Source organism: Equus asinus, chromosome 21 (genome assembly GCF_041296235.1).
Source record: "Equus asinus isolate D_3611 breed Donkey chromosome 21, EquAss-T2T_v2, whole genome shotgun sequence".
In the NCBI taxonomy this organism is placed as follows: Eukaryota; Metazoa; Chordata; class Mammalia; order Perissodactyla; family Equidae; genus Equus; species Equus asinus.
Window position 1 is genome coordinate 72,453,737 of NC_091810.1, and position 23,209 is coordinate 72,476,945.

Consider the following 23,209-nt stretch of genomic DNA (forward strand, 5'->3'; position numbering starts at 1 on the left):
TAGGCTCTTGCATTGGCAACCCTCGTTCATTCCCACATCATCATTCTGTGTATTAAGAAACTAAGACCCAAAGGGATACTTACCTCTTCAAGGCCCTTTATCTATCTTTATCTAAGCCAAGCTCTAGAGCACATTGTCATAATTTTAATTAATATTATACAGAAGTCTCATTGTTACAACTAGGCTATAAAGGTCCATGATGCGTTAGTTATCCATGATACGTTAAAAAAACCTACCCCAGACTTAGAAGGTTAAAACAGCAATAAATGTTTATCATTTCACCAGTTTATCACTTCAACAGTTGCTGTGGGTCAGGAATTTGGGAGTTTATCAGTTGGATGGTTCTGACTTGCAGTGTCGCATGAGTTACATTTAAAATGTTGGCCGTGGCTGCAGGTATCTGAAGCCTGGCCCCAAGGTGAAGGATCCACTTCCAAGATGGCTTACTCACTTGCCTGGCAAGTTGATGCTGGATGTTGGCTGGAAGTCTCAGTTCCTCGCCATGTGTACCTCTTCATAGGGTTTCTTGATGTCCTCAGAGCATGGCAACTCCCTTCTAAAGCGTGTGATCCAACAGAGAGAAACAGAAGCCATTTTGCCTTTTATGACCTAATCTTGAAAGCCACACGTGGTCATTTCAACAAGGTCCTATTAGTTACACAGGTCAGCCCTATCCAAAGTGGGAGTGGACTACACAAGAGTGTGACTACTAAGAAACGAGAATCACTGGGGACTATTTTGGAGGCTGGCTTCCATACATGAAGAAAGAGCCCACATTACTTTTGTAATTCTTTATCAGAGCCCACCACATATGTTGAGCTGTTGGTGAGTTCCTTTTCTAGTTCGCCATGGCTATTCCACAGGTATGAATTGACTTTCATATAGTTAAAATGTGATGACATTTTATAAAATCATTCTAGTTTGTTTTTTAGTAAATTAAATTATGGTCAGCATTGAAAAAAGAATGCAAAAAAGAATGTATATAAATAAAATTATACTTAAACTATACACATATTAAACCAATCTTTCAAAAATATGACTCACAGAAAGGACTGTTACTATCACTGAATTATCACTTGCTTTATTCTACCAGTTGAATCCAACTTTAATCTAATCCACTTAACAGAGATCAGTGAAAAAGTCTAGATTTCCTACGAATTATATTCTATATTTAGCCAGAACAGTCCACAATAATGCACTAAGAATCAGTATTCATGAAAAGAATATAAAGAAAAGTATGACCTTTCATTTCAAATACATAATTTGTATACAGATTTTAAAGCAGTTTCTCAGTTGGGGACAGACTAGATATTCATATTTCTTGTGATTTTATAATCTTAAATATGAAATGTGAAGGTTACCTCCCTACTAGAGTAGCAGTAATAATGTCTATCTGCATAAAAACTCCCTCCCACAAAGGTGAGTCTTTGTTTACCTTTCCAAAATGCTTTTACAAGAGGCTGTGGGTAGCCATTTCCAATACAGAGAAGGCCAGTGGATCAGATAGTAGCCAAACTAATGAAAAGCATCATGGAAGTGACAGCAAGATTAATTAAGTTCCTCCAGTCGTATTCACGTGTGGCTGTGCAGAGTTCCTTTGGGTATTGCTGCAGTTAAATGGTATTCATGGTGACAAATACTGTAGATTTCCAGAACTGACACTTTTGAGTCAAGGGTAAAAATCACATTCGGTCATTTTATCCACCAAAAGGATCAGAGATGAACCCTGAGGATTATTATTATTTTGAGCAAAGCCAAGATTGAAATTGAGATATAATTAAAAGAATGTTGAAAATGTAATGTTTTGTTTTCCGTTTACACATTTCCTTTATGTGTTTTAGACGTTTTGACAGAAGAAGCCCAAACAAATTCCCATCTACTGTGTTTGACTGGAGGCACAGAATTATGCACACTTGGAAACACTTTCAATTACATTGTGAATTCTTGCAACATTGGGGCACTGTTGTACTGTCTCTCTGCTCACTCTGTATAGTTATTATCACAGTATATATAAAAATGGAATGTCCATGACCTAAAGCATCCAAATTTACTAGAGCTGTACTCAATTTATCCTGAAGGATCTTTTTTTTAAAGCAAAAGAAGAAATTCAATATGCTGCTGTTTTCTTCTTCCATTTTGTCTGCAAGCACATTTGTTGTGAGGCTGGGTAGGAAGAGGGCTGATTCTCAAATTGCTGCCCAGGAACCATAAATGAATTTTATTTTAAGAAAAATTGGAAACCTCTGGAGTGTATAAGATCTTTCAATCTGCCAGACAAGATGTTTTAACTCATGTTATTGTGTCACCACATATCTTTTGAGCCATATTATTACATTTCCGTCCTTGGAAACACTTTCAGGTTCATTCATATATTCATTCAGCAAACACTTCCCGCGTTAGGTGTCAAATAAAATTCAAACCCTTTAACCTGGAATGTGACATCACATCTAATATAGACTCTGTGTTTTCCTCTCCAACTTTGCATGAAAATCTTTTCTGAAACTTGCTCTTTAATACTCTAATTTGTTCTTTGTCTCCTAGATATGTCATGCCCAATCCCATCTTTGTTTTATGTCTTTTGCCAACTTTTTCAGCGTGTTATCAATTGGGGCCAATATTAAAGATCAAGCTTGAGTTTTACCTCATCCCTGCAGCTTTCCAGATTTGCCTGAAACCATCATAATTTCATCTTTTACCAAACCCTTACATACATATGATAGGTTATTTGTCATTTACTTTATATTATCTTTATTTTTACTTATATTTTTGGATATATGCTTCATGTCCTTAAATAAGATCAATTGCTTTGAGGAGCAGGATTGTAGCTCAAACACCACAGTTCAGTGCCTTGTTATATAGGATCTCTACTTCTTTTTTGCCCTTTGGCCAGTGATGTTAATAGTTATAACAACTTAACTTCCAATGAAGAAGGTTCCAAACTAGGTGGTCTGGGGTAACCAAACTTATGATGTGGTGTCGATCAACTTCTGGAGACAATGTTTACATAGATATAAAGCAAGAGCTCAGTCAGCCTTATAAAAACACAGATAAAAATTTGAGTAAGTTCCTGAAGGGCTTTGGGGGAAAAAAAGGAAGAAGACAGCGAGGCATGGGAGGGAGATCATCTGAGTGCCTTCAGAAAGGAAGCTTGTGAAGCTTCCCATTAAAAGGGAATCAGGACTATCAATCAATCAGGGCCAATGTACTAATAAAAGCTGCCTATAAGAGCAGCCAGGGGTTTGATTAGCTTTTCCTGCACCACTCTTTGCCTAAACTCCCTTCTTGACTCTGGTACTTGGCTTCCATATTGGCCTCCTGACCGACTCCACCCACAAAATTTCTAATCTGACTTTTGCTTAACAGCTGATCTGGTTCCTGGCTGGCCTTTCCTCAGAGCTTTGGGATTCTCTCTATACCCTAAGATTGCTCTTGATGTCTCCTTTTTGTCAGGGTAATGCTGATACTTGTCTCCAGCCATAGCGAAGTGTGTTGCTTCCTAAATCATGGGAAATGTCTGATGTTAATGGCATGTTCCAGTCACTAACCCAATATACCATGTCCCGGGCATGGATTTATGCTACATTCTGGGGTATGTTAAAACATTCAAGGAAATAATATTTATCTAACTTTTTCCATGACTCCAAAGAGCCTCATTCTACTTGGGGGATATTGATAACTGGGCAGATTATTGAAAAGCAATCTGATAAATATTGTAGTAGAATTATGCAAAGAATGTTTGGTAGCTCATTAGGGGAGCAAATGAATCACACGTAAGCCCAGGGAGACTTCTTAGTAAACAAAATCTCTGAGCAGTTTTGGGTGGTGAATATAACCATCTAGACAAATGAAGGGGAATAGAGAAGGGCATTCCTGGTAGAATATAACTATATTCTCAGTAGGATCAGGATGGAACGTCATTTCGAAGTAGAAAACTTTTGAGATATTTATTCACTCAACAAATCTTTATTGTATGCCTCCTATTGTTTAGACGCTGTTTGAGTCACTGGATAAAGCATGCACATGGTAGATATGCCCCCTGCCTCATGTCTATCCTATTGAGAGTAAAGAAGTGATAAACTGTAACCAAGTAACCAATGAATGAATGAGACGAAGGATGTTTAAGTCCTTTCTCTGCGTGACAGAAAGGTGGAAGGGAATACTACTGGATAGGTTAAAATATGGAAACTCCTAGAATGTAAGCTCCATGTAGACAGAGATTTCTGTAATTTCATCAGTGTACCCTCAGCACCTATGACCCAGGTCATGGCATATGAGTAGCCAGTAAATTTTTATTTATTTATTTATTTATTATTTATTTATTTTTTGCTGAGGAAGAGTAGCCTTGAGCCAACGTTTGTTGCCAATCTTCCTCTTTTTTTTGCTTGAGGAAGATTAGCCCTGAACTAACATCTGTGCCAGTCTTCCTCCACTTTATATACAGGTCAACACCACAGCATGGCTGATGAGTGGTGTAGGTCCGCACCTGGGAACTGCCCATGAACCCAGGCCACTGAAGTGGAGCATGCTGAACTTAACCACTACACTATGGGGCCCGACCCCCAGTAACTATTTTTTGAGTAAGTAAACATGCCTAAGGCATAGCAGCTCTAAGGTAAGAATGCTAAGAGTGCTCTCCATGCTAGTTACTAAATATTGTAAAAGAACTCCTATTAACCGACTATCAGAATAGATAGGACCACATATAGAAGGGATTTATTGAATGTCTCCAAAGTCAGGGAAATTCAGATAGGTAGAATTTTGGAACATTATAGTATTTATGAATACTATATTATTCCTATCAGAATATTATCACTTCTTTTCTTTAGGCAATTAATTTTCCAGACTAAGGTTCCTAGGCATTTAATTTCAATGGAAACATCAAATGAGAATCTAGGAATAAAAATGATTTATGAGTTTGTAGTTATGTCTACACAATCTAAAAACTTCCTGATCAAAATACTGCACAGATCAGTTAAACTAGGCCTTTGTTCTCATATAGACAAATTACCTATTTCTCCACTTTTCAAACTGTGTTGACATTGGGTGGTGGTATATTAGATGGAGGCCAACTCAGGCTTAAAATAAATAGCCTTCCATCAAATATCATTCATATGTGAACAAATATTCATTCAACAGATTATTATGCTTTCAACAAATATTCAATCACCAAATACCCACATACTTGGCCTCTTGCTCTTATAATGCCTCAGGGCTCAGTGTTGACCCTCTTCTCCTTTTCCATCTATATTCCCTTGGAGATATCATCCGGTCTCATGGATTTAATTACAATCTATAAAATGATGACTTCCTAATTTAAATATGAAGCTCAAACATCTCCCTTGAACCACAGATCCACACACCAGACTGTTATGGAATATTTCCACTTGAATATATAATAAGAAACTCAAAATAAATACGCCCCCATTGACTATCACCTAACCCCCCCCAAACATGTTATTCCACAGTCGTCTTCATATCAGTTAGTGGAAATTCCATCCTTTCAATTGCTCACTCCCCAAATCTTAAGTAATCCATTACTCTTCTCTTCTCTTTCATGGCCTATCCAACCCATCAGGAAATCCTATTGACCCATTTTGACAGATGTATAGACTCTGACCACTTTTTGCCACCTCTCCTGCTCCTATCCTGGTCCAAGCCATCATCTCTTTGCTAGATACGAAGTCTTCCTAAATGGTCACCTTGCCTCTTCTCTTGCTCCCTTTTATCCATTCTCCATGCATCAGCCATAGCTAACCCATTAAAATATGTCAAATCATGTTTTTCCAAAGGCATCCTACATAAGTCAGAATAAAAATCAAAGTCCTTATAATATGACCTACAAAGTCCTACTGAATTAGGCTCCATGTGACCTATTCGACTTCAACTCTTAATATGCTCTTCAGAACCTACTCAGCTCCAGCTCCTTGGCCTTTTTGCTCTTCTCAGTTTCCCCTCAGGAATGTCCCCTATTGTCCTTTGCACTTTCTGCAGTATCTTTATCCAGTACGTAGAACGATGTATGGCGCAAAGTAGGCATTCAAAAGATATTGAATTTATTCAACGAATATTGAATGAATGAATAGATAAAAATGAATTCATTCATTAAGTACTGATTTGTATTATGTCATGGAGATTAAAAAAAGAGCATCCTCTTTCATTTGAGAGACAGACAAGTCAAGGGAAATTCCCACACTATGTTTAAACGCTGGAATAGGAATCAGTCTAGTGCGTTCTGTGAAAAAAATAAGAGCAGCCCCTCATTCAGTCTTGAGGTTAGGAAAGTGTTCTCAGCAGAAAGAATACTTGAACAGAGACCGGAAGGTTGAATAGGAATTGTCAAGGTAAAGAGAGCTGGTAAGAGAGAATATAGCCTCTAGGGGAACTGTAGTCATGCAACAGGACTGGAGTGAAGAGTGTAAAGGATAAAGCATTTACAAAGGGAGGAGTAATCAGGGGCCTGGTTGTGAAAAGCCTTATATACCCTGGTGGGTGAAACAGAGAGACAGTAAAGAGTATTGAGCAAGGTAGTGACTTGATCATATCTGTTTAAAAAAAGATAATAATGGATCTAATATGGAGAATGGACTGGACTCGGGCAAGCCTGGAGTCAGGAACATTGGATAAAATTTTATTGCTGCAATATGGGTAAGGGATGAAAGTGGACTAAACTAAGGCTCCGGGGAAGGCAGTGGAAGACACACTGGGCTGTGCTAACTCAGTGCTAAATTACTGCTGCGTTCGGCTGTGAGAACTTGAGAGGACCAGCAAGCGCACAGACTGTGGCCTGCAGTACCACCTGGCATCTGTATTGCATGGAATTTAAGAACAGCTGCTGCTAAGCATGGACAAATTCGATTTGTGCAAACACTTTGCATAAAACACCATCAACCTCAAAGAACTGACTGCAGGCACATAGAAAAGTATGATGTTTTACACACAATACGGTTGTACTCAGTATGTTCATGCATTCATTCACAAATATTTATTGAGAAGGAACAAATGTTAGATGCCCTTATAAGCACTGTGGGTACAGCAGTGAACAACAAACAGAAATTCCTGCCCTCAAGAAGATTACATTCCAGAGAAGAGAGATCAGAATAAACAGATGTCGGCAGTTGTGTGTCAGATGGTGATAACTGCTACAGAGAATAAAAAGGGAGGGATGGAGGCCAGGGAATGCCAGGAGGGGGACAAAGGCAATCTGAAGCTGTGAAAAGGGAAAGCAGGAATGACTACACTGACCAACCTTTGAGCCAGACCTGAAGGAGATGAGGCATTCAGCGGGTACCTATCTGGACATTCGAGCAGAGAGAAAATTCTCATCTTACCATAATGTTTTTGCTTCAAATATGTAACTGCTTTTAGAGCATCCTTTCTTTTAATAGGGAAAGGTATATTTCTATATGACAAGTAGTGACATGATTCCCTCTCAGAATCTCTCAGCTTCTCAGACCTTCTTGGAGATGGATAAAGGTCAGAGGTGTGAACTGTGTCTTTCCCTGGAAGCTGCTGGGTCTTCTCCTGGAGGTCATATGTGGGAGCATCTCTCAGGCACAGCTGGTATGTCCACAAACCATGTCTGGCCAACATCATCTGTGCATTTCTTTGGGTGTTATTCTGTTTGAAAATAAAAATAGTTGCATTTTTTTCCCTTTATAAATATAATATATACAAATAAAGTAATTTTAGCAGAAACAATAAAAATGTAAAATTAAAATAAAAATCACTTGCTTTCCATCCAGAAATAAGCAGCGTTTGTATCTGGGGCCTTGACATTCCAGATATCCCTTAATTGAAGGAGGGTGGGGCATAGCTTTAAATACAGCAGACACCTTCCTTTTTTTGGTTGAACAGAATTCCATCGTATGGGTGTAACACTCAGTTGCTTCTAGATGCCATGCTCTTTAAGAGGCTACATGCTGTTCTTTCGGGCATAATCCTCTACAGACCAGGCAGAGGTTGGAATGTTCTCTTACCGAATATTCTCTGCCTATATATTCATGACCATATAGACATATTTTTTTTTTGTGGAACATTCAGTGACATAATTTGATTGGGGAAGACCTTTACCTGAGCCATTATAATTGGGAAATTTATAATTTATGTCTTTGAATAAAGACATCTGCAGGGGACTTTAACACCAATTCAACATACAAATAGTAAGGCCACTGCTTTCCTGACCGCATCATTGAGAAAGTTGCTTAACATTTCTCAGCCGTAAGTTCTTGATTTGTGACATGGATAATGTCCACCTTTCTATCTCTGTTAGTGAGTAAGAAGAGGACATGAGTGAACGTAGCTTGTTACTGCAAAATGCCATGCAAATTCAAGCGTGTTATTAATTATTAAGACAGTCCTTGAGCGTCTTAAATCTCCTGTTTTAACCTCAACTCTCAAGGTCTGCATCTGCTAACTACAGGAACTCAAAAGGACCAAAAACTCTAACATTAAACTACAGTGCCCCCTAGCCCCTGTAGGAGGTCAAGACATCTGATGAGCCTCATGAATAAGCTGCATCACAGATGGTTCTTTTGCCTGAGGGAAGGGCCATTAATTGTACTTTTGGATGATTTCCATCTGTCCAAAAGGAAAAACACTTGCGTGTTTTCTTCAGGATTTTCCTGTAACATTCTTTTTATTTTTAATTTAAAAAAGGAGGAAAAAAGTAAATATTCTTTACTGTTTAAACTCTTCCTCCAAGTTGCTTTAAATGAAGAATATTTCTACAAGAACGTCACTAGATTCATCCTAAGACTCACAGAAATAGTTTTGATTTATATATGATTACCTAGTCGCATTCATTAAATTCTTTATAATCCATTGCGAGAGAGGATATTGGTCACCGTACTTTTTCACAGATAAGAAATGGGGGGTTAAGCATTTTTGCAAGATTGCATGGCAAGCTGATATTATGAGCTTCAGCCCCCCCGCCCCCAGTTCCAATATGCGTTAACAGATATAGAATTGCGCAAGGAAAGCCCACTGAATATTTTAATATCAGCGTGTAGAAATATTTGCTACCATGGCTTATAAAAACCCGTATTAAAAATATATCAATTGCTTCCTTCCATAGGCTGCAGTTCTGTCTTTATCTTCAGTTCTTAATTTCACAGATTTTTCTAGAAATTTTTAAGTCTGAATGGTCCAGTAGGTAAGTTGGGTCCCAAAGTGCTAAGTCTTTAGGGAACGGAACTTGCTCTGTGGGTTTATTTTCCATGCTGAGCATTTAAGTATTAATCAGCACAGCTTTCAGGGGTTTCTTCCTAACATCCTTTTCTATGTAAGATAAGGACTGCAATTCATTAGGCTATTGGAGGAGCCAGAGGCTTGGCTAAGCTTTGTCTTTCTTGACTGTTCATCTCAAATTTAATGGGCGTGTGAGCATGCGTATGTGTGTGTGTGTGTGTATCTATATTATACTGGTGACCAAAGTCATGACACAATCTTGGTTGTGTTTCAGGCTAAAATCTCTCTCCCCTTCAGGGGTCAAAGATCAGTTCAGCTTCAGTGTCCCTTCTGCTACCTACTAAGGGAGACAGCAAATGTGATCTCGTAAAACTGGGAGGTGATTTTTATCACCAGTTATTTTTCTTTACATTTCTCAATCAACCTAGCTCAGAAAATACTCAAAAAATAAAAATAACTGTCCACCAACTACTGAGTTTCTGTGATCTGATCACTTTTAAGTGAAATCCTCTACTACCCTAGTAATGGTCCCTTGAATCTTTTATTCCTTTTAGGTATAAACATCACAAACAACAAACCCTAAAGCCCACAGCAAAGAGAATGCAGGCACAGAGCGCCAATCCTTTTCCCACTGCCTTTTTAACTTGGGAGAGGAGGCTAAATTTTGGCGAGGAGAACGACATTCACCGGAGGGGCGGGATAATAGTGTGTCTAATTACACGTTAATGGCAGAACTCGCCTTAACCACGTCCCCTCCCGCACCTTGGTGAATTTCCCCTGTGCGAGTCTATGTGGATCCAGAGACCCTTCTCTCTTTAAGAGAGCCTCTCGCGCCCCTCACTCCGCCCCCTCCCAGGTCTCCGGGTTCGTCAAAGCTTCCCGAGAACCATGGTTGGTCCAGGCAGGCAATCGGAGCACCTCATGGAGCCGCTGCTAACCGGGGGTGGGGTAGGGTGGGGTGGGGGTGTCTGTTTGTAGTACTCTCAGTCCTGATGTCACAGGCGCGGCAAGGACATCGCAAGGAGGAGTCGGATTACAGTAAGGATGGGCAGTGCAGCAGGCAGCCCGAGCGCACGCTCCTGCCGCCGGGGATCGTAGCCCGGGAAAGGCAGCCTGCAAGGCGCTCATCCCGCGGGGGAGGCACGCTCGGCGCTCGCTGCTCTCCACGCCGGGGACATTTCCACCGAATGTAGCATGAAACGGCTCTGCTCTGCGTGTCAGCCTTGGGTGCGAGCTGATGCTGAAGACGTCGCGGTGGGGTTCCAGCTGTCTGATTAATGAGAAACATAATGTATTTTGGTGAGTGTTAACTCTGATGATGTAATTCTGGGGGTGCCCAGCTCTTCATCAGTGCAGACAAGCCCTTTACAAAATCTTTAAGCCGCGAGAATATATTACATTAAACCCACCTCCAGTTGGCTACTGGAGGACCAAGCTGGTGGAGCCTTCGAAGCTTGCTTTGTGCCACAGTTGGGGCTATTTATTAGTCATGGATGAGTTTAAGTTGGAAAAGAAAAGAGACAGGGGTGGGGGTGGATAAACTTTGCCTTGATTCGTCTGCATGAAGTTGGCTTTTTTAGCTAGGTGAAGAAGGAGATATGATGCGTGGGAAGTAATGGGCTAACTTAATGGAATGTAAAAGAAAGTTCCTAGACTACTGATGCTGTGAAAGCTTAGTCAATGTCAATGTTTTATTAAGCATTTTGGTTTTTCCCGAATTCTGAGGCGGAATGGGAAAACATTCTTTGGTGTGCAGTAGTTAAGCAGCTGAGCACACTCCATACCATCCCAGTTTCCCATCTAGCAGCAGCCTAGCACAAAATGCATATTATTTTAAACCCTTAGAGGTCCCGGAGCTGTTAAATATTTGTGCAGTTTATTGTGTGCCACGGTGGAAACCTCCCTAAGGTTTTCAGCTGAGCTGCGTGCATTTCCAGAAAACATGCTGAGGCTCAGATCTGGGCTATCAGTGGAGCGCTGCGAGCCGGCTGGGAGCTGTACATTCACAGGGTAACGCTGCAACTTACTGCTAGGAGAGAGGGCAAAACCCCTTCAGTAAATAGGAAGCAGCCAAGGATTAGGACCGAATATCCTTTCCTCCTCCCTGAAGTTATGCTTTCCTTCTGTAAGTTCATCCCGCGTCGTCATCTAAGGGCATCTATCTGATACTAAAACGTTTGTGAGAGCAACTGGCGAGCGGCGTGGGAAGGATTCCAAGATGCAAATGCTCTGGGTGATTTCTTGGTTTGCTTTAAATCTGAAGTCTAGAGTCATTTTTCAGACTAACGATTCATTTAGATAAACTTGCAGTGGGCAGTATTAGCTTCTTGGGTATTTACTTCTGTGTGTACTATTTGCTTTGTTTTGTTTTCTTGAGCCTTTGAAACATTTGCGAAAGTGTGGAAGGAGCCCAAGTTGCAAATCCGAACGCCTGTAGTTGTCTTGACAGCAGTTTTGATTTCCCTATAATTTGTGTCATATTGGAAAAGAAGTCTTAAATACTGAAATTGATTGGGAAGAACGATTCTCATTTCCTAGCCAAATTTAAACAGAATCCGGAGTTAACACCTCTTTCCAGGGCATAGTAATGGAGGTGGTAGTCTTGTTTATTGGCCATTAATAAAATAGCAAGTATTTATTGTGAATATATTTTTGATAAATGGAAAAGCTGGTAAAGATAATATGTCTTTTGGGCAAAATAAAATTCCTGCTTCTGTAATGATATATGAGAAATGGCAAGTAGATTATAATTGTAGTTTAAGTTTTCGGCCTCTTGCAACAACTCCCTATGTGATTGTGGTGGGGAAGCAGCGTTACCCAGAGTCGTGGTATAGTCTAAAAGTACTGGTCAGAGGCCATCCATGCTGTACTGGATTATCATGTGGCTATTGGAGGAATTGTTCGCTAGGCTTGCTCACGTTATTAACTGTATGCTCATCCAGCCGTCTGGGAAAACAGAGTGACCCACAGGACAATTAGTTTCACTGTGTAATGCAAGTTTTAATAGTACAAAATGAAATGTGATGTCCTACTTCAGATGAAGCTATACTCTTTGAAAGACAAGGCTAAAGTTGCCCTCTCTGTCGTGAGCGTGGTTCAATCTTACCGTGATTCCAGCATCATATGTGTTTTTCTGTTCACGAAGGAAATCGTATGTATTCAGGAACGCCGTTTCTTTCAGGTTATGTTATGTGGCCCCTCACTCAAGCTGTTAGACACCCAGAACTCTGGGCTCCCACCTGTCTCTAATGAAATGCATGGTACAAGAGCTAGGGCAAGAAAAATTGAGCAATACAACCCGGGCATGTTAAGATTCTATAGCATTCTAATGTTTGCAAATCCCTAAGACTATGTATGTATGTAAGTATATTTATGAGTGCGTATATTTATGTGTGTGTGTGCATGCGTGTGTGTGTGTGTCCAAAATTTTAGCTATTTCAGGTGATTTTTCAAACCAGTGCTTTCACTTTGCAATTTGGTTGCCCGTTACTTTCTCCGTTTTGGAACTGCAAATGGTTTATGAAGTCAGGGAGAACAGGGACAAAGGGAAAGCAGGGCTGCATTCTTGGGCTCTTCTGGTGATTTGTGGGAATGGGGTAGAAGTGACAGAAGTCTTTTATTTGCATCCCCAGCGGGGAGTGATGGAGAGCATGGTGATGCTGTAACACTGGGCGAATTGATATGCAAGCGGCATATTTACTCCCTTATAAATAATCTAATTTGTCAGTGTTGCACACCCACCTCCCTGTCAAATATAACTGAAGAATCAAGGCTCAGCCTCTCTGCTTCTCTGTATGCCTCCTTCCCCTTAGGGACTGGACAATTGGACCATGTCCTTGCTCAGTTGGAGTCAGTTGTGTGCGTGCAAGTTGGTGGAATATGTAATATTTCCAGTTCTCAAGCATAGCTCATGTTTTGAGTGTGCTGTCTCAGACTTACAAGACTAATGGACCCTTTTAATGACTTAAGCCTCACTCTTATCTCCTATTGAAATTTTAGTGCAGTGTTTTCAATAATTGTTCATTTGCACTTACTGCGCAGTGATTTAAGAGTTTGCTGTTCAGTCACCGTGGATACTTTTGTTACTTATTCTATTGATCCTGCATTCATTACTTGGAGTTAAAAATAAGGTTCACGTGGGAGAGGGAAGCAAGGAAAATCCCAGTCAGCAACCTGATTGGGATTTACTGTAAAAGCAAGGGAAATAATAAATACTTAGGAAGTTACCCTCTCCACCCCATAAATATTTTACATAGTTCAAAATTACATTTGCCAAGGATGAATAGCCGTTAATAATTTATCCAGAAATAAAAGCAAGGCAGCTTGGAGATTTCGCCCCAGATTAAGGAAGAGAGGCAGTGGGTGGTTGTCAGTACAACAGCCCTGAGCTGCCATCTTACAGTTTGGTGAAGAGGAGTGTGCTGGTGGGAAGGGCAGGCTCTTTGCTTGAGTGCCTCCCAGCTATTTCTCAGAGCCTGGCAGAAGGTTGTAACCATGTACTGTCTCCAGCTCTAAGCACCGTATGTCTGAATCATCTTCCCCTTTCCATCTGGCCCAACACATTTCTCCACTGCTGGAATGGGGAACTGTTGCCAGTGTCATGTCAACCTCACAAGCTGTCCATGCTTGGCCAGAGAGGTGCCATGCCTCAACCCTTTGCCATCAGGAGAGAAAATGGGAGGCTGATGGCACTGAGGAGATTCTCTGTGGCCGAAGATCAGGACGTTTTCAGGCCCGAGGAAACCAGATGGAGACTATGGTGAGCTTAGAGCCAAGGTGGGGCTGGGGCTTGCTCCATGAGAATATTCCTGAAAAAAGAATTGATGCACCTTAAACAAATGAGCAGAACTTAGAGACAAATAGGAGGGCTCACTCTCAAGGCTGCTATTAATGGCGTATTAATTAAACCTGGAGAAAAGGCAAGCAAAATTTAGAAAGTGTGAATGAGCCGCTCAGGTTCAGCTTAGGTTAACTGTGGATCAGCTGTCTTTCTGAAAATGCCTAAGAAAAATAGGAAAAATACTTAATGGAGTTCCTATCATAACAAGAAATACTTGATTGAGGAAGCTTTTAATATAACAGCTGGAAGAAAAAAACCTGGTAGGAAAATTCTAGGCCAGAAACCTATTCCCCTGCCTATAACAGACAGGTTTGTACATTGTCATAGGAGGGACTTTGTTTTTCCCCTGGGATGTTTAAAACATTCTCAAGTCAGCATTTACACTTTTGGTTGTGGCTGGACCATCAAGTTTCACCTCTAAAGCAGTATGTTAGAAAAACAGTTAGGCGGCGAGGTTATAAGGAAGGAAATGAGCAAAAAACAGCAGGCAGCAGAGAAAAACATTCCTCTTTTTTTATGTTTTCAGTGGAAACATTTAACTCGCCCTAATTAGTTTGCACTGAGTGATCTGTTATGGGGAATTAGGTCCACCAGAGTCTTTTAAACACGCTGGAGGTGTTTCTGTCTTCCTGCGGCTGACAGGGGGAGAGAATCATTCAGGAAGGAACTTGTAAATCCAGATCCCCCCTTTTTAAAGTTTGAAATCATTACCATTATGTTTTATTGCAAATGAATCGAAATGATGTTCCGTAAATTACTGCATAACTAGGATGGACACTGTGGCCGGTGAATACTGTTGGAAAGGCTCATATGCAGGAAGCAGAAATCTGAGAGAACTTCAAAAACCGTAGATTTCTCCCTCAGGACCATCCTCTTTAAATTCATATGAAGTTTTTATTTGAAGGAACCAAGTTTGATCAATATGCCAGTAACACGGATTCCTTATTGCACCCTTAAAGTTTGAGCTAAAAATTTGTATTTTTTTCCAAAGGACCTTCTTAGTTGCTGTAATTATATGGAAATGAGATGAGTTTATTTAAGGGATAAGTTCCAAAATTCATGAGATAATGACGACTTGCAAAGTTACGCTTTTTGTGGGTGGCATAATTGTTCTAGAAAACAAATGAAAAATTTAAATTAGTGGTTTCTGACTTCCATTCCAGAAGATTTGGTCACAGCTGCTTTTGACTGAAACCTTCCTTGATAAGACAACATGTGTTGGCTAGTGTGTGTGTGTGTGTGTGTGTGTGTGTGTGTGTGTGTATGTTTCACACTGGCTTGTCAAATAGTACTTTGTTATATAAATACCCAAATATTATTCTTCATTCACATCTTTTATGTATTCCTAAATCTTTTCACATTATTTGCAAGGTAAAACATTATTGAAATAATAAGATGGATATAAAACTGTGTTTTGAGCACAGCTGGCTTTCAAGTTTAACAACCAATATATACCTTAGAGGTTTTAGAAATCAAGTCATAAGGATAATTTTCAAAGCTTTTCCTGCTTAAGAAGGAGTAATGCTTGATAAGCAGAAACCTGTTTCTGTGACCTTGAGAAAGAGATGTTTCCATTTGTATTACACTCTGAAAAACATGTCAAAAAACAACAAAGGTCATAGTCGCTGCCCTCTCTCTCTCTCTTTAAAGAAACCATTACATATCATTTCCCACAAAGATTAGTTTTGCAACAGAATTTCACACATGATTGCTGGCATTAAGAGAAAATACAGCATAAGAGGTGGCTAGAAATATCAAAGCTTAAAGTGGTTGAGATCATGCTTAAACCAAATTGCTAGGGTTGAAAATAGGAAGATGCTTTGCTCTGTTGCAGCGTTAAAATCATTATGAAGCAGCTGGAAGTCGGCCTTCATTGGATGTGAGCTCCAGGTTTGCACGGCCTTTAAAATTGAAGGTATTTCTACGAAACCCTCTTGATTCCAAATCCTGAAATGCATATGAACTTCTGTCAGAACACTGGATCGGGTGCCCTGAACCCCTTCTCCTTATCAACCTTCCAGTTTTGTCTTTTTTCGCCCACTTGCAGTATCACATTTCTGTAAGTGGGGAGGAAAAAGAAAAGTAACCTGGCCAAGGTCAGAAGGGAAATGGGCAGCAGAGTCAGGATTGGTGCTCTGAGCCAACACGGTCTGCCCCAAAGCACCATTGTGCCTGGTGGGAGATGGGGGCTGTGGCTGGGGTGGGTTTGGCAGCTGAGAATTCTGCTAATGGATGAATGGTGTTTGATCTGTATCCTCAGCACCCTGCTCGGCTCCATGCCAGGCACACAGGCACTTTCAAACATGTGTTGATTGTGCAAGATTGAATGGCTGTTGGAGACCAGAGAGGAAGGAGAGCCCCTTTCTCAGTGGATCCTTTAAGGCTGCCGTTCCCCCTGAAAGCTGGTGTCTGTGTGTTGACAAGAGACGTGAGCTCCGCTTTGCTCCTGAGACACTAGCTGCTTTTTTTTTTTTTTTTAAATCTGTAAAAGGACTAGTCTTTAAGAATTAAATCTTGAAATAAACCTAAGGAATTCCCCAATCTTTTTTCTGTTTCCATTTCCTTCTCTCTTCATGGGACCCTGCAGTGTCAAGAGAAGAGGGACAAATCAATAGACTATTAAGACCAATATTAAGACCAAAATGTCTGAAAACACCTCAAATCATCCTCTAAGATGGTAGAAGTGTGCATCGTATCAATTCGCCTGATCACAACATTCTGTTGCCACAGGTGGAGGCAGGCAAGAAAACCCCCTGTGTACAAGTAGCTGAAAATGCCCGGGAAGGCCCCCAGTTTTGAAGATTGCCACTTGTGAAGGCTGAAGAAAATGGAGATAATTTTGACTCCTATTTGCAAGGTTTTTGTAAAATTGTTCTTCACACTTACCTTTTTCATATTCATGCATTCGGCTGATGAGGGAAAGTGCTTGTGGCAGATTGCTCTGAGGATAAAAACGCAATAATGAATATAAACGTACTTTAATAAACATGATCCCTTACACTTGTATAGCAATTTGTATTTTTCAAAATGCATCAACATTATGCTTTTTTTATCCTTAAAATGACCCATTGCAGGAGGTAGACAAAATATAATTATTCCTATTTTTAGATGAGGAATCTGAGCCTCAGATGACTGAGATTGCTTTCTCAAGGTCACACAGCTAGTCAATGTTAAGGCCGAGACTCCAATTCAGTACTTCTGAGACTGACTTCAGTTTTCTTTACTCTTTACAGCAGAGCATAGGGGATAATTTTATGAATGGAAGATTATTTGTAATATTAATGGTAGAAAAAATATTGCAGCTGATAGCTAAAGAAATGAATCCAAATGATTGGGATCTAAGATACGTTTGTGTTTTGACTTTGTGGAATCACAATTGATAACCAAGGCCTGAGCATAACTCATACTTTTATTTATCCTGCCTTCTCTTTTTACATCAAATAATTCATAATCACACAAAAATACTAATTAGAAGGCATAAATCGGCCTCAGGCAGGACCCAGGCTTTCTCTACTCTCTCCGTTTCTCCAAGGCAGTGTTGGATATTAAGGCTTGTAGTAATTATATTTCCTGCTATCTCACAGTTTAACTCAATGCTTGGGAAAAAAATCCAAGTCATTTGTGCTACAAACTCTTTGATATTTACAACGACACCATCTCCAGGATTTATTCAAGATGGAGTCCCAGCCTGGCACTTTATTCTGTGACTGATAAAGAGGAAAAAATGGCCTACATTAGAATCTGAACTGTTCCACTTACTGGCTCTGTAATCTTGGGCAAGGCGCTTCACATTTTTGATATCCAGTTCTTTTGTAAGAGGAGAATAATGATAATATGTTTCCCACAGTTCTATTTTGAGGACTAAAATATACAAGGCATATAAAAGTGCCAAGCCCCAGGAAGTACATGGTAAGCCGTCAGTAAAATTTGATTCTCTCTTACTTTTCCCCTCTATATCCAACCCAATATACAAATGTATGAAAATTGATAAAAGTTATTATAGCTGTTAAGGTCAAACCAGAATCAGGAACCATGCCACTTAATTCCAAAAGAAGGACTTTAATGCAGATAATTTGTTATATGGGTGTTAGAAGAGCTGAGAAGCCACAGAAGGGATCGTGAGGCAACCCAGAGATTAGAAGTAGCAAGACACCGGCAGTTGTAAGATGAAGACGCAAGAGATAGGGTCCTGGAGGACAGGGCCCAGGGCCTCCTGGTGGGAGCTGGAATCACGGCAGGCCTAAGACATTGAAGGATAGGAGGATTCAGCCGTAGGCACAGAGGGAGAGAGACAGAGAAATACCCTGGCTTCTCCCTTTTGCCCACCCTCCAGTGCGCTGCCTCTGCCCCTCACTGGAGGAACTGAGCCAGAGGCCAACTGACAAGGCAGCCTGGGCAATGCATCCTGCAGGTGTCAGCCCCTGGCAGTCCAGCGAAAGTTTGAGAAACAGATCTCAGGGCAAACTGGCCAAGGACCTGAAAGGAGATCTCATACCTGATGTAAGTGGCACTTTAAATGAAAGTGTCTCTGCAAAAACATCTCAATTATCGGTGAGAGGTTTGGTTGGAAGAGATACAGCAAGAGAGACAGGAGTATAGTTAAAGAGCTTTCAGCACGTCCTCGCCAACCCTCCCAGTTCAAGTACCAACTTTGTCACTTGCTCGTAGTGTGATGTTGGACAAATAGTTGAATCTGTCTGCGTCGATTTTTCCTTTCCTACAATGGGTTAAAGAGTCTATCTGACAGGGAGCTTCAGATGTGGAACCTCAACAGAGATGTTGAATGCAAGCTTCATAATCTGCAAAGTGCCATATGATTGGGCCTTGTTATGAGGATGTGAAAACCCAAGTGAATTAGAAAGAGAAGAGCGGATTAAAAAAAATTAAAAACAACTTGGAACTATGTATTCAGCTCTGCAGCTTAGCATTCCAGCAGAGATTTCTAGTTCACTGTGGAAGGGAGCATTTGCTTACTTCCTCAAACAGCCCCTTGTATTGTGGGGTTAGAGGTACCTTCAAGGCCACATCTAATCTGTTCTTTGTCGTTATCCTATAACAAAGGGAAATTGCAGAAGCAGAGTCTGGGGAGAGAAAGTGAGCAGGGCAGGAAACCCTCTGTAAAGACTCTGTGTCCCATATTCCTTCCTCTCCAGGACTCTAATGGGGATAGACACGTTGAAAGCCGAGGGAGTTTATTAATAGTTGCTTGGGAAGGGAAGAGGGATTCAGTATCGATTTTTATCCTTCCATGTGTTGCTGGACTTTTAAAGACTGATTTCTTTGGCTGACTGGCCCTGCTATTAAAAAAAAAAAAATAAGGCAAACCATTCCACCCTTCCTGTATGGAATTATTAGCATCTCGCTCAAAGCCTGCCTGTAAAGCGCTGTGACAGTTCATAAGTTATGGTGCCCTTGTTTTGAGGCAACGCCGCTGTAGCTGCTGGGAACTATTGCCCATGCAGTGCACAATATGGAAGTCGCATGATTACCACCAGGTGTTTTAATTAGCTGCCCCGAGGAAGGGCGGGCTGTAACTTAGAGGTCTATGGGAATTCTTGGGAGTCATATCCTAAGGAAGCTTTATCAGTTAAAAGGTGCTTTAGAAGACAGGTTCCTTTAAAGAAAATTTCCTTTATAAAAGAGTTGTGTAGGATCCTAAACACCAACCTTCTGGTAAATTGCTTCTTTTTTGGCTGTGTTTTTTCCTAAACTTTTAAATGCTTAATAAATAGGAATATTGTAATGAGAAGCCTAAGACGTGGGCTTTCCGGTCCTCTTGGTTTCCTTAGAGAATTCCTCAACTCCCACTTGTGGAGAGCAGTCCTGGTGCTGACAGATGATGTGGGCACCACTGACAGGGCAGGGAATTTAACAGAGCGTGGATGCCTGCTCGGTGCCAGTGCTGGCGTGAGCTGGTTCATTGGCACCTCACCACCATCCTTAAGAGGAAGATCAGTGATCTAAATCCTGGCTGCACAAAGGAATCCCCCGGGCAACTTTGAAATGATGCTATTGTCAAGGCCCGACTGCAATCCCATTAAATCCTCTTCCCTCGGGGTGGGGCCCAGGCATCTGCATTAAAAAAAAAAAAAGCCTCAGTTGATTCTGAAGGACAGCTGGAATTCAGAACCACTGAAATGGGCAATTTTAACTACTTTCTAGAGCATATCTGCACCCTAAGAGTTTCCAGCTTGCCCCAGGTCACCCAGGCTACCTGGTCGGGATTCCACCCCAGGTCAATCGGAGTCTGAAGCCTGTGTTCTTTCTCCCCTCCACATGCTGCCTCGCCTTAGAGAAATCAGTCCATCGCATGAAGTCTGAACCTGATTACAAACTGCCTTGTGCTGCCCCCTGGTTTCCAGAGTGGAAGTCCCTAAGGGATGGGCCCCCCTCCTTTCTACTTGGGATTCTTTGTAGAGCTGACACCCAAAAGAGGCTCATGCTGTGCTAGTAGCATTCCCTGTGATCCAGGATCACAGTGGTATGGTTCTGGAAAGGATTTAAGAGCCATGTTTCTTAAAATTTAAGGTTATACATATCACCCGAGGATCATATGAAAATGCAGGTCTTGATTCAGTAGGTCTGGGGGTGCGGCCCAGGATTCTGCCTTTCTGACAAGCTCCCAGTGGCATCTGTGCTGCTGGTCCACCAACCACACTTTAAATAGTAAGGCTCGAGAGGTCATTTTTCTGGGCTACAGCTTGCTTCAGATATGGGCAATCAAGGCTAAGTCTCTAACTCAAATCTCCCTATTTCTATTCCACAAGATGCTGAAAGGTCCATGGCGTGAGTTCTGAGTAGGGTGACCAACCATCCTACTTTGTCTGAGGCTGAGAAGTGCCAAGGACATGGGACTTTCAGAGATGAAATTGAGAGAGTCTCGTGCAGACTGGGATGAATTGGTCCCCCTGGTTCCAACAGATCAAGTTCAAATCCAAACTTCAATGCTGGAGACCAAGCTCCCCATGGAGAACTTGAGCAGGTGACTTGATCTCTTTGACCTCAGTTTCCCTAGCTTTGAAGCAGGAATAATAAATGATGCTTCCTAGAATAATTGTAAGGATTAAATTAGAGGGCATATGTAAAGGACTCGACATACCGTCACAGGGTTCATTCTCACTAAATGCTGGCAATGGCTCTTGCCGTGAATTCATAGACCTGACTCCGTACTGCCCTCCTGTACTGAAAAGAAGAAGAAATACCCCAAAGATCAAGTGTAAGTGGTCATGGATCATCTTTATTGCACCATCTCTATACAGGGCAGCTTGTAAATCACCTCTTGCCGTGAGATATGATGAGCAAGCCGGGGTGAAGTCATTCTTGGTTCAGTGTACAGTTTGCCTACCCTGAACATCAATACTTATGCGTTTTGTTTGCTGTTTAGGGAAAGAAAGGCCTGGCTAAGGCTTCACCACCTTGGGACCTTCAGAACTGGCCCCTTGTGTTCCTGTCGACCTTGTTTATCCGTTAGTGTTTCTCTGAGCTCTGTAACAACTTATGAGGGCAGCTGCTGCTAATGACTGTGCCTTCTATCTCCTGACCCGATATTGTGTTAACAATCGATATCCTTAAAACAACACACACACACACAGACAAGGCAGCACCTACACCACAGCTTCTACCAAAAATACCCGTGGAGAAGAGAAAGACTTTTAACTCACACACTTCCTAACACAGAGCCTGGCACATGCGCACTGGAATCACAACTGTTTACTGAGTAACTGAGTATAATGCCAAGCCATAGGCATCTCTTTTCTTTTTTTGAGGAAGATTAGCCCTGAGCTAACTACTGCCAGTCCTCCTCTTTTTGCTGAGGAAGCCTGGCCCTGAGCTCACATCCATGCCCATCTTCTTCTACTTTATATGTGGGACGCCTACCACATATAATGCACACATGCCAAACAATGCCATGTCTGCACCCGGGATCCGAACCGGTGAACCCGGGCCACCGAGAAGCGGAACGTGCAAACTTAACCACTGCACCACCGGGCGGGCCCCAGGCGTCTCTCTTTGATGCAATGAATTTCCAGTAGAGACCTGGGGTTCTACTTCATCATCAATTGGCTGGTGTTGAGTGAGTGAGGCTGGCTTTGCCTGTCCTTGCCTAGGACTCTCCTCCTGTCAAATGCCATCCGCTTATCAGAGCACGTAGTCTGCCAGATATGTGACTATTATGTGCAGAGCAAAATGCACTTTTGTTTTTCTATTATGACTAGTAAGTAGGGCTGCTACAAACAGCAAATTATTCCACAGTAGGGGTTACCGGGCCTGCACTGCTGCCGACTAGCATTTTAGACAAGAAAACAAATGAACAACAAAGCAGAAGCTACTCTTGCTTTCCTCAAGCATAAAATGCAATTGCAGAAAGGGCCCAACACAATCCCACTTTCACTTATGTCCATTTTAGAGGCAAAATTGGGAGATGTTTGTCTCTGGTCCCATCTCTGCTTACTATAGTCATAGCCTATGTCATTCAGAGAGGGCATTAAACATATGGAATCAAGGTCTCCATTTCATAGACAGGAAAACAGAGGCCAAGTGATCAGTAAATGCACATATCTGGCTAGTACCAATACTCAAACTAAAAGTTAAAACCCAAGTCTTGATTTATGGTGTGAATTTGGATGAATTGCCCTGAGCCTCAGCTTCCAAGTCAGTAAATTGAGATAATGACAAGTCACCCTACCTCACAAGGCAGCGCTGTGACTCCTAAAAATAGCTAAGGTTTATGAAGTCCTTAGTCCCTGCCATCACTATTCTAAGTATATCAGCTCAACCAGTCCTCCTAACAGCCCTGTGACGGAAGAATGATCAGTATGCCTATTTTACAGATGAGCAAGCAGAGGTACAGAGAGGTTAAGTAGCCAGACTATAGCAAGCAGCCAAGCTGGGTGCTACCCAAAACGTCTGGCTCCCTTGCACAGGCTTGCCCACCACACTGTTTTGTGTGACCTTGACTAAATTTCAGCCTCTGAAAACCAGAGCCCTGGGGCGTCTTCTCACTATGCAGATGGAGCAGCAGGTTTTTGAAGCCAGCAACAAACTAACAAGTGAACCAGCACACAGCAGAATTCCTCTCAGCTTGCATGCCCAGCAGCCACCTGCTGGTGGGGCCTGAGGCTGAGATCAGGGTAAGAGTCCAGTTTCCTTCCAGAAAGTCCACACAGGGAGAAGCGATAGGAA

At 41.5% G+C, this 23,209-nt stretch overlaps 1 protein-coding gene across 3 annotated transcripts in view; it reads left to right on the plus strand.

Annotated features, from left to right (window-relative positions):
- ZNF385D (zinc finger protein 385D) overlaps positions 1-23,209 on the plus strand; it is an 806,057-nt gene that overhangs the window by 516,535 nt on the left and 266,313 nt on the right. Inside the window, exon 1 of one of the 3 annotated variants that reach the window (XM_014829851.3) lies at positions 9,955-10,485. The exons of 1 other annotated variant lie outside the window; for it this stretch is intronic. In XM_014829851.3, the coding sequence (XP_014685337.1) occupies positions 10,464-10,485 (22 nt within the window). In that variant the 5' untranslated portion in view covers positions 9,955-10,463. Of the gene's footprint in view, positions 1-9,954; positions 10,486-11,181; positions 11,312-23,209 lie in introns of those variants that run through there. One more of the 3 variants, XM_070492981.1, reaches the window with a different exon arrangement.